The sequence below is a fragment of the Helianthus annuus genome, chromosome 7, assembly GCF_002127325.2.
Source record: "Helianthus annuus cultivar XRQ/B chromosome 7, HanXRQr2.0-SUNRISE, whole genome shotgun sequence".
Lineage (NCBI taxonomy): Eukaryota > Viridiplantae > Streptophyta > Magnoliopsida > Asterales > Asteraceae > Helianthus > Helianthus annuus.
In genome coordinates, this window is record NC_035439.2 from 133,035,289 (window position 1) to 133,047,466 (window position 12,178).

Below are 12,178 nucleotides of genomic sequence, written 5' to 3' on the forward strand. Positions count from 1 at the left end.
CGTCCCAAACTCCATGAACGTTAAAGATGACTCGCATACAAAGAGCCAAATAGAGTAATTAATGGGCGAAAGCATTGGACACTGAAAGGATGACGGGTTCGTCTCCTTCGGTGTTCCCGAAGGTTCTGATGTATTAACCATGCTTGACTTCGGTTTCTTCCTATTATACGTCTGAGTAATAGAAGATTTGGGTGCAGTTGTTTGTGGTTCCAGCGCTTTTGTTCCTGTCTCGAATAATCAAGAGAAAAGAAAACACAACAGTGTTTCTGATTCGCAGGTTCTGATCAGCAGCACCACAACATAGGTTCACAGAAAATTCTTCAAAACCCTAGATCGGCAGACTCCTTCAGACACAAGTCAACCGCTTTCTTCTTATTGCAAGTCTGTTCTTCAATCTGCAGGTCACGGTTTCAGACATGAAACCTCAACCCACCTTGATCAGCAATTCGGTCTCTGGTTCGCGGATCTTCAAAGATTCGATGGTGAGCAGATTCAAAACTCTTGCAGGTCCCTCGTTTTGCTCTGATACCAATTCAAGGTTAAATTGGTAAAGAGAGTAGAAGGTAAACAACTTTGGCTTAACTCCTAAATTGTATTAATCAGAAAATCATTATTACGTAAAAACTCATTACAATCAAGTATTTATTGGACTCAATTACTTCTCTCTCAAGCATCCTAATCCTAGTGAAATTAGCTATCATAACTCATCTAATCTACACAATGAACAATTCCAAACTAATTCAAACACTTAATTGATTACTTAATTTAGTTTTTCCAGACACCTAGCTCGTGTAGGAAACATCCCTTGATCACCGATTTGTGAATCAGTGGTAAAACAGTAATTCACCAACACATAATTTGTCAACTTTTGCGCTAAAGAACAACTTCTGAAAATGGTGTATAAATAAATGATAAAACTTGTAATTTACACTATCATTAATTATTTTTATCCAAATCAATCCATATACCTATCAATAAACTGGCTTAAGCAAAAATCCAACTCGTAAAATATAAAAATAGTTACAGATGCCGTTACCGCTATTTTATGAAGAAAAAAAAAACATTTATGGTGAGTTAAAACAAGGGCTGCCAATCATAAATGTGTGTAACACACTTGCATTCCCGCACTATATTGACTTGTAAATTCTGGATTTACATGCAATGCAACCTATGCCACACCCAAGATCTTTTTCTCTCTCTATATATGTGTGTGTATACACATATTACATAAATACACATATATATATATTTTTGTCTGTCTCTCTCCAGACCACATATATACAATCAAAATCTCCTTATTTTTCTTACACAAACAAGCGATGGAGAGTTGTGCATTAACACTCTCTAGCTCCATTCTAAATCCTAAACCTTCAAACCATATCAACCGAAACACCATACACAAAATCCCAACAATTTATCACTCACAAGGCATCATTAACTACAAAACCACAAGTTCAAACCACTCGGTTCTCGCTTTTCCATCTCACTCAATCTTCAACAATTCTTCTTCATTTTCCCCTAAACGCTTTCGCTATGACTTCGCTCTCGTCAGAGCTGCTGCTGCTGCTCCTGACGCCTCTGGCGAGTCTGCAAATCCGGCTAAAATTGGCCGGACTTTACAACTCGCGGCCATGTTTGGAGTATGGTACTTGTTGAATATCTACTTTAACATTTTTAACAAGCAGGTTGGTTTTACCATTACAAATAATTGTCATTTGTGTACTATAAATCTGCATTTTGTTGTTTAGTATGTATGAAGTATTTGTTATCATCGGCGGAACTTCATTGGGGCGAGGAGGGGTCTCGCCGGCCTCCCCCTAATATTATCCTTCAAACTGTATAGTTTAGTTTAGCCCATTAGCTTTGAAAAATATTATCCCGGCTTGATTTTTTTTATGTGTAAGAAATGTAATTTTAATTTCTAATATTCGGCGCCCCGGATTTAAATGTTTAAGTTCTGCCACTATCTGTTATTAGAAACATCATTGAGTAATCAATCACAAGTGAAAAGTTGGGTTTTGTCACGTTATCACATAACTTGTGTCCATTGTTGAATTTTTCATATGGGGTGCTTAAAAAGATTAAAAAAAAATTAAGATATTTATGTTACAATTTTGACCATATACATGGGAGGGATACCATTGCTTTTGATGAATAATTGGACACAGTAAATGTAGAAAACTAGAGTTATGCGCCGTCCGGGTTGCGGAGCGTTAAAGCGAATATTTCATAGTTTAATAACATGTACGTCTTTATGTCGGTTAGGTATACATGCTATTTATAACACGATAACAAAAAAGATACATCAAGTTAACCAATTAAAGAAAAACAGTATTATAGTTATGATTAAAAAAAATAACTAAAACGATGGGAAGCGTGTAATTTAGAGTTAGGGGCAAAAGAATAATTTGCCAGGACCAATTAGCGAGTGCTAGGCAACTGTTTCGCACGAATAAAAACAAAATTGACTCAACCAAGTAAAATAAAACACTACCATGGTTTTGCCCAAAAAAACGATTGCAAGATTGCAATTTTTAGCTGAAGTCAAATCATAATTTTATAATGGAGGTAAAATAATATTTTTAACTGAGGGAAAAACCAATTTTTTATTTTGGATTGGGGGCAAAATCGTAATTTTTTAACTGCGGGCGAAATCGTAATTTTTAGCTTGGGGCAAAACCAAAGTTTTATTTTGAACTGGGGGCCAAATCGTAATTTTAAACCGAGAACCAAATCGTAATTTGGCAGGACTCAAGCTGGGGGCAAAACCATATTTTTATTTGAACTTGGGGCAAAAGCGTAAATTTAAGCAGGGGGCAAACCAAAATTTTAATTTGAATCGGAGACAAAATCATAATTTTAAACTTAGGATAAAATTGTAATTTAACAGAACCTATAAATAACTATTATATGGGAAAAAAAAACAAAGTTGCCGTCACTTTTGGCTAACCACATAACACAACTATTCTCGCCAACCAAAGTTTTATTTTGAACAGGGGGCGAACTCGTAATTTTAAACTGAGAACCAAATCGTAATTTGGCAGGACTCTGGGGCAAAAAGCATAATTTTATTTTTGAACTGGGGCAAAAACGTATTTTTTTTAACTGAGGGGAAAAACATAAATTTAGGCAGGGGCAAAAGACAAATTTTATTTTGAAGCGGAGGCAAAATCATAATTTTAAACTTAGGATACAATTGTAATTTGGCAAGACCTCTAAATTACTATCACTATTAAATTAAAAAAAAAAAAAGAAAGAAAGAAAAAGAGTGACCGCCACTTTTGCCAACCACCAAACATAACTATTCCCGTCCGCCATGAAACTTGAATGCGTTGTAAATGTAATTAAACAATTTAATGAAATATATAATCAATTAACTATACATGATGCATTTGATTTCCTACAGGTACTCAAGGTTTTCCCGTACCCAACGACGGTTACAACGTTTCAGTTCGGATGCGGTACTCTCATGATTTTGATTATGTGGACGCTTAAACTTCATCCAAGACCAAAGTTTCATAAATCACAGGTAAACTTATATTAACAAAGGTCGTAGTTATCCGCGCGTTGCACAGGGACGCGGTTGGAATTCAGAACGTATTGCGCACCATGACAACCGATAAATAAATTTGTGAAATTAATTAAAATGATATATTAATGGGTTATGCTATTTGCACCGTAACTCGGCTCTGAACATCAAATTATAATAACAAAAGGTAAAATGATATAGTAAATAACAAAAGTAAAATTAAGGTAAACGAAAAAGAAAACGATAGAAACTTGGTCGGTTTTGGCGCGCTCGTTATAGCAAAGAAAAAAAGTTAAAAATTATCTTCAAAAGAGTATCGGCGTGTTCGTTAAAAAATATTAAACTAAAAAAAAACCTTTGTCACACTCGTTATAGCAAAGAAAAAGAAAAATAAAAAATATGTCTAAAACGGTATTAATGTGTTCGTTAAAAAAACTATTTAGAGGTAGAAAAGTAATTTTGTTAAAGTAAAAGAAAAAAACAATAGTTAAACTACATACGTTGTAAATGAAAAACTTTACACTAAATGACGAAATAGAATAAAGGACAAAAACTTGATAAACTTGTAAATCATGCATTAAATGTTGTACAACACTATTCATCGCGTTATGAATGTTTAATGTTCCCTTATGCCCCTATTGTTCAAATGGTTTTATGTCAGATTGTGCCTATTTTAACGTTGGCAGTGGCGCATACAATGGGCAATCTCTTGACGAATATAAGTCTAGGAAAAGTTGCGGTTTCTTTCACTCACACTATCAAAGCCATGGAGCCGTTTTTCACTGTTCTCTTCTCTGTTCTACTACTTTCCGAGGTCAGCAATTCATGTAAATTCATCATTATTCATATTGGGATTTCTAAAAGGATTGTTTGCATCACCTCTTACTTGTATATATCTATGTATGTGTGCATAGAGACCGTCAAAGTGGGTTGTTTCGTCTCTTGTACCTATTGTGGGTGGCGTGGCATTAGCGTCCTTCACCGAGGCTTCATTTAACTGGTTTGAAACCGAACCTTTAAGTCAAATTGACTAGAATAGTAGAATATATAGAGTCAAAGAGTTGAGCATCACATTTGAGTGTTACAGGGTTGGTTTCGCGAGTGCAATGGCTTCAAACGTCACCAACCAGTCGCGTAATGTGCTTAGCAAAATGTTTATGGTCAGGAAAGAGGTAAAATTTCATATACATAATATTTACTGTATAATCAAGTATGTGAATAACAAGATGATCTGGACAGGAAGCTTTGGATAATATCAATCTCTTCTCGGTTATGACAATCGGCTCGTTTTTCCTGTTGATGCCTTTTGCATACTTATTAGAAGGCTTTAAGCTTACTCCTGAATACCTACAGTTTGCTGTGAGTATTATCATAGTAATAAATTAGCTTAATTTGCCTTTTTGAACTGCTTTTTGAATCTTGAAATATCTGTTAACTTTGTTCCTTTAGGCAAGTCAAGGTATAAATGTAAGAGATCTAATGGTGAGATTTGTCCTAACTGGTATCTTCTTCCATAGTTATCAACAGGTACACTCTTCACAATAATTCTTTAGAATATACAGAAGTTTCACATTTACTCGTTGCGGCTATTAAAACCTTATTAATAACCAACAATTTTATGCATATAGTAGTTGTACAAGTGGTTTTGGGAGTTTTTCAAAAAAAAATTGGATTTTTCATTTCTAACCCTAAAGTTTCAATCTTTGGCAAGTTAAGTTTAAAGTTTTAATCTTTATTTCCTTTTTAACCCTAAAGTTTTAATCTTTGTTTCCCTTTTAACCCTAAAGTTTTAATCTTTGTTTCCCTTTTAACCCTAAAGTTTTAATCTTTGACAATTTGAGTTTAAGGTTTTAATCTTTGATAATTTAACCCCTTTGATTAATTTGATTTTTCACTTCTAATTCAAAAGTTTCCATCTTTTGCGATTTAACCACTTTGATTTTTTTTACTTATGTGTTGTAATCTTGGCTTTGTTTTCAAAGAATAAATGGTTATGCATATGGTTGTTGTAACCTTTGCTTTGGGGGTTTTACAAAAAAAACTTGATTTTTTTTTTACTGTTCACCCAAAAATATTTCATAAATTACTTTTAACCCAAAACAATTTGTTTTTTTTTTACTTTTAACACAAAACTTTTTATCTTTTGCAATTTATCCTCACAACTTTTTTTACTTTTAACTTTGGTCCTTTATAGTTTTCATTTTCTGCAAATTTTTCGCTTTATGCTTCGTTCTAAATTTTCTGACTTAACACATCGCAATGTGCGTCTTTGGTTTAACGTTTTTACGTTTCGTTCTAAATTTTGCGAGTTAACACGACGCAACGTGCGTTTGTGGGTGAACGTTTTTACATCGTCTATTTTTTCCCGTTTGACAGGTTCAACATAATGTGCGGGTCCTAAATCGACTTAGTTATAACTAAAGAATCCCTGCCGCATTGCGGCGGGTCGTAATTCTAGTTGTCACTAAATAGTAAACAATGTACCAATTTCTAAAAAAATAAAAAAAATAAAAAAAGATTAAGCACGAATTTTACTTGCAACATGTATTGACATCGCCTATGCTGATGTAGCGTGCCAATTGTGTAAGAATGACGACATATCACAAACTGTCAATTATGATGTACCATGCCATAAGTTTTACACAAATGGCACGTCACATCAATTATTTTACACAATTGGCAAAATGCATGGTTGTAAACGAGCCAAGCTGCTCGTGAGCTACTCGAGATCAGCTCATCAAAAGCTCGAATCGAGCCAAGCTAAAGAGCTTGAGACAAAAATAAGCTTGTTTAATAAACGAGCTCGAGCCTGTTATTTATATAAGTTTATTCTAATATATTATATATGATAATTATTATTATATATAAGAATTTTGAAAAAAATAACTGAATAATATATATTATATTCTATATAAAAATTAAAATAAACAAGCCAAGCCTGAGCAGAGGTCAACCTTGAAAAGCTACTCACACCCGAGCTCAAGCTCTCCTAAGTTAAACGAGTCGACTCAGCTTGGCTCGTTCACACCCTAAGCGAAGGCACATTAGCATATGTATCCAACAATAAAGGTTGCAGGTCAAAACATTTAAAAAAAAGGATCATCACACTGTAACAAAATTAAAACCCGAATAACATTCTATTCTAACAATATATCTTGTGCAAGCAGGTTTCATACATAATTCTAGGAATGGTATCACCAGTGACACACGCTGTGGGGAACTGCGTGAAGCGAGTGGTAGTCATCGTATCATCTGTCATCTTCTTCCGAACACCAGTTTCTCCCATCAACGCACTCGGTACATATGCTTACAATATCCTACAACCAGTGTTGTTAAAATCGGGACTTATCGCCGCTTAATCAGTAATTGGTAGTTTATCAATTAAATTTCACCTAGTCAAACCTAAAATCAGTAATCGGTCAAAATCTGTCAAATTTTCAAAATTGGTCAAAATCGGTCAAAATCTGTCAAATTGTCAAATTGGTCAAAATCGGTCAAATCTGTCAAATTTTCAAAATTCGTCAAAAATCGGTCAATATCTTTGGAGTATTAGAAAAATTATACTTATTAATATAATCCGACTAATAAGTTTGAAAATTTTTGTCTATATGTATAAGTACAAATGAAATTAGCCTACTAAACATACAGTAATTATTATTACTCTACGGTTTCGAACTAGAATAATTACACTACAACAAATGAACCAGAGTAATAATAATTACTCTACTTATTTGCATGTTAGCATGTTAAATGTATCCAGACACTAAATATATAATCGCTAGTCAGTACTCCACCACCAGACTAGCGCGTAGCGATTTTTACAACCACGCGTACAGTAGTATATAACTTGCATAACACGTTACTGAAAGTGATATGTTAACCTCAGGAACTGGTTTGGCACTTGCTGGAGTGTTCTTGTATTCAAAAGCAAAGAGGATAAAACCAAAGGCTGCTTGAGTTTGTACTAGCAGCAAAATAAGTTGTGCATTGTGATTCATGTAGGATTAATTGCGCATAAATATATATATATATACATAACATAGTGAGTGTAATCATTTTCAGAAACAAAAAGGAAGTAGAAATACGAACATTTGATTCTCTAATTCGAGCTGTAACTGAAATTAGGGCTTCTGGCTAAATTGTTGGTGAAGCATACATAGAAACATTTTCATGCCCTAATTTGAGGTCTGAAGTACAGATGTTATGCCCTATTTGAAATGTAATTGAAACCTTTGAAAGAAAAATGTGAACCTGATGATTTGCGAATGCTTTCTGATTACAGCTGTAAATTCAATAAATGTGAAGATGGGGGATCCGTTGTTTAGATTTCAAACCTTTAAGACTGAACGACCAAAATACTCAAACTAACTACCGGGACTAACTCCTTTCAAAAAAAAAAACTACCGGGACTAACATGGCATTTAACTCTTTTTTTCTTTCACAACAAACAACAACGTCTCAGCATCCACCTCATCAACTATTTTTCTCTTTATCTAATCTATCATCATCATCAGTAAATCCCACCAATAGCAAAGCTAAGGTAGGGTCTAAGTAGGGTAAGATGTAGACAGTCTTACACCCGTTAAGAATAGAGGGGCTGGTTCCAGTGAGACCCTCGGCTCGCCTTTATCTAATCTATATCCGATTAATTTCTTTTATACTAAAATGTTTTTTTATATTACGCATACTAGGATATAACCCCGTGTATTACACGGGTTGAATAAATGAATTTTATATACTTAATAATAAAACAATATATTTTTAAAAACCTCCTTTATTGCATGGGTTAAATAAATGTAATTTTATATATATATATATATAGGGGAAAGATAAATCGAAAACCCATGTGAGTTGAGAAAACCCAAATAAACCCTATGTAACATTTTTATTTTTTTCTAAAAAAAATAGGAAATGTAATATAAATGTACACGGACCTATTTATGAAAAAAAATGAAAAAAAACGCTTACTATTTTTTTTTTAAAAAATGTTGAAAATTTATATGTTACATTTTTTTTGGACATACATATTATGTAACCTGAAATTTTGTAACATTTTTTAAAAAAAACTACTTGGTGTTTTTTTGTGTTTCTTTTTTTAAAATGTTCAAATATATGTATATTACATTTCCTATTTTTCTTAGAAATGTATCTTGAGTTTACATGGTTTTTTTACAAAGGTTTTCTGAGTTTTCTCAACTCAAGTGGGTTTCGATTTATCCTTCTCCTATATATATATATATATATATATATATATATATATATATATATATACACATATAGGGAGAAGATCATGCGAGAACCACCTTTTATTGTGAGAACCGCGAGAACCAATGTGAACACACCAAAAATAGCTAAAAATCACACAAAAAATTTTTTTTTGAATTTTTTAATATTTTTTATAAAAAAAATCGCTACTTTTCGAAGCCAAAAAAAAAAATTTAATTTTTTTTTTGGCTTCTAAAAGTAGCGATTTTAACATAAAAAATTCAAAAAAAAAAATTTTAGATTTTTTTTTAGATTTTTTTAGGTTTTTTGCGGGTTTAGTTTTTAGCATTTTAGCTTGGGGTGGGGGGGGTTAGGTTTTTTTTTGGGGGGGGTGGGGTGGGGGGTTTAGGTTTTGGGGGGGGGGGTTAGGTTTTTTTAGCTATTTTAGGTTGTGTTCACATTGGTTCTCAAGGTTCTCACAATAAGGGTGGTTCTCGCATGAGCCCTTCCCCATACATATATATAGGGCAAGGATAAATCGAAAACCCACTCCAATTGACTAAATCCTAAAAACCCATTAATCACCATTGATCAAACTAAATGAATGGAGCCATGAGTTACTTTAGTTCCCCTTTTTCTGTATTTTTTAATATAGTCATTGTACCTTAAGGGTAAAATCGGAAACATTTTTTCATCTCTTACTTACAATTACTTGCAAGAAAGAGAAAAGTCTACATGAACCCAGAACTCTCAAAATCGGCGGCATTATTACACTCAGTACTTCACTCTTCGTCATTTCAAAACCTCAAAAAATCAAAACACATTCTCTCTCTTCCCAAAATCTTCATCAAACCTTCTCATCTATAACCAAATCACCGGAGATATTCAACTATACCCTCAATCACCAGCCAAAAATCGCTTAAAGATCTTCAAAATCGCCGTAGAATGTCAACGATCGCCGGAGATATTCAACAATCACCGGAGAATTTCAACAGTCACCGTCGGAAAAAAATCAGGCTAAAAACGAGAGGGTTTCAGGTGCGTCGCTTCTTTGTTGACTAAAATCATCAACTTTGTTTTAGCTATTCAGAATTTGGGAGTTTTATAATAGAGATTATAGGGTTTTTTAAGACTTTTCAAAATCCTCGATTGCTTTATACCCATTTGGGTTTTCTTAATGACAGGTACCGTTAGGGTTTTTTGTTTGTTTTAAAAAATCTCACTTGTTAAAAAGAAAGTTGATAATTTTAGCTAGTTATGAATATTCTTTTAGAGATATAGATTTGGGATGTCTGAAAATAAAGACTATAAACTTTTAAGCAGTTTTCAAAGTGCTCGGTTTCTTCATACATCTGGCTTTTTGTTAATGACAGGGTAGCATTAGGGGTTTTTGGGATGAACACATGATCAATTGGGGTGGGGTGGGGGGTCTGATTTGTGGGTTAATTTTGATTGAGAAAAAATTTGGGGATAATAAAAAATAGAAGCATAAAAATGTGGGAAGAATGTTCATTCTGAGAAAAAAAATAGAAGCATAAAAATGTGGGAAGAATGTTCGTTCTGAGAAAAAAAAAAAAAAACCTTTGCTTGCTATAAATTGATCTGGGCCATAGTGATCTACTGGTGATTGGGTTCCTGTATTTGTTATCTACTGGTCATTTATGTCTGTTATAAAAGTCATGTGGACCATATATTGACTGCCTCTTAATCTCATACTTTGCAGTAATCCATTGTAACAGCTAAGGATAGCAAAAACAAATCCAACCAAAAAATAATGCAGCTAAAAAGGTTCGTGGTACCCCGGTGCTTGAGAAGCGCAAAAACAGGCAACAAATATGTACGTAACTACTTTGAATTCATTACATGTTTGTTGTCATGTTAATGTCTAATTTCCATAAGCTTTCTAAAAACAGTGACACCGGATACTAATACATGCGGACCAGCGGACAAGGGGAGCTAAAAAAGGTTTAAATTTAGTCTTTTTTTTTTTTTTTTTTTTGTTAAGACATATCTTGTAAAGGTTGTTAGTAGTTCGTCATCTATATAAAACTTGTACAAATGTAGTTAAGGAAGCGCATTGTGACGAGAAGGTACACAGAAGAAAGCTAATAAGTACGTAAAAGCATTTTTTTTCTTTTGATTGTCTTATAGTTATGTTTTATATAAATAATAAAACAAATATGGTGCCGCAGTTTTACCAGATAGTGACTTGGACACCCCCATGGAAAACATGGAAAAAAGAAAAAAAGGTACATTTTTTAATGTATGGAACTTTTGGTTACATCTTTCTTGAATCTAATACTTGTGTACATGACTTTGTAAAACATTTGTAAGGCGACGGCGATCAGGACGGGCCGGCAACACGTACAAGAGGAGGTACAAAACTGTACTAGACGTGATCTTTGGGAATCTAAATAAATATATGTTTCGATACTTGGCTTCGGTACTTTAATGCTAATTGTTTACAAAAATGTATATTTACAGCTCAGCAATGGCATGAGGATAGCAAACCAAAGAAAAATGTCAAAAGGAAACGAATAAGTACGTACACACACCCCACTACTACTTTCCTTCTTTATAAAATATGAAAATCGTAACCAAAAGTTGTTATCTTAGTTTCAGCAGATGGTGACTCACAGATGACTGCAGATACAGCTCTGCCAACACAGGATGCAATTGGTGTAAAAAAACAAAAAAAGTAAAACATGATCGGGTGAAAACCTGAAGTGGCAAACACGCAAAAACGACGCATAAGTGGGCTAAATTAAAAACACGTTCGTCACCTATGCAGTTGTTCAAATGCATCAAATCTCTAACGAGAAACCAACAAGAAGACGTTAAGAGGATGGGTTTTGGAAAGACGTTGTCATTCAACATCAGTGGGATACCTGTGAAACTTGCACACTATGTTGTGGAGCACTTTAACCCAGAAGAAATGGCTATTGAAATGCCATGTGGGTCAATAGATGTTGAAGTTGAGTCTGTCCATGACCTTCTAGGAATTCCTAAGAAGGGCATAGACATGCAAACTGTACCAGCATATTCAAAGCTTGATGTTGTTGTTGAAACATGGAGAAAACGATATCGTAAACGATTTGTGGCATCGACGAACCTGGCACAATCTATACTCACAAGTGATGAAGCCAACAGTTTTAATTTCCGACTGGACTTCCTGATGTTATTCTTAACCGTCATGGTTGAGTGTAACAAAAATGGGCGAATGAAAGAGTGGATTTTGAAAACTTTTACTAGAGATACAGATTTTAGTAAAATCAATTGGTGTGCCTATCTGATCCAACAAATTAAATCATGTAAAGATGGATGGAAGAGTTGTGATCCTGAATCTCTATTTTCCGGACCACTCACACTTTTGGCTGTAAGTGTTTTGTGTAACAAAACTTACTAACAATATAGGCATACAACATTTGTTTTGTTATCTTACCA

At 33.9% G+C, this 12,178-nt stretch overlaps 1 protein-coding gene and 1 long non-coding RNA gene across 2 annotated transcripts; one reads left to right on the forward strand and one right to left on the reverse strand.

Annotated features, from left to right (window-relative positions):
• The first annotated feature begins 1,224 nt into the window (after positions 1–1,224).
• Positions 1,225–7,773, forward strand: LOC110868654 (phosphoenolpyruvate/phosphate translocator 2, chloroplastic). The gene is made up of 9 exons (XM_022117883.2): positions 1,225–1,685; positions 3,407–3,529; positions 4,191–4,343; positions 4,444–4,529; positions 4,617–4,701; positions 4,769–4,888; positions 4,979–5,056; positions 6,697–6,826; positions 7,416–7,773. Exons 1-9 carry the CDS (start codon positions 1,320–1,322, stop codon positions 7,484–7,486), a joined length of 1,212 nt encoding a protein of 403 aa, XP_021973575.1. The 5' UTR covers positions 1,225–1,319; the 3' UTR covers positions 7,487–7,773.
• On the reverse strand, positions 6,648–7,735 carry LOC118480444. The gene is made up of 2 exons (XR_004862752.1): positions 7,619–7,735; positions 6,648–6,846 (listed from the first exon to the last, which is right to left on the reverse strand). It is a non-coding gene; the product is annotated as an uncharacterized LOC118480444 (long non-coding RNA).
• Positions 7,774–12,178: the final 4,405 nt, after the last annotated feature.

Coding starts and splice junctions, on each gene's coding strand:
- LOC110868654 (XM_022117883.2), top strand. CDS start 1,320: ATGGAGAGTTGTGCATTAACACTCTCTAGCTCCATTCTAAATCCTAAA. Junction 4,889..4,978: donor CTGAATACCTACAGTTTGCT/GTGAGTATTATC, acceptor TTGTTCCTTTAG/GCAAGTCAAGGTATAAATGT. Junction 6,827..7,415: donor TTCTCCCATCAACGCACTCG/GTACATATGCTT, acceptor TGTTAACCTCAG/GAACTGGTTTGGCACTTGCT.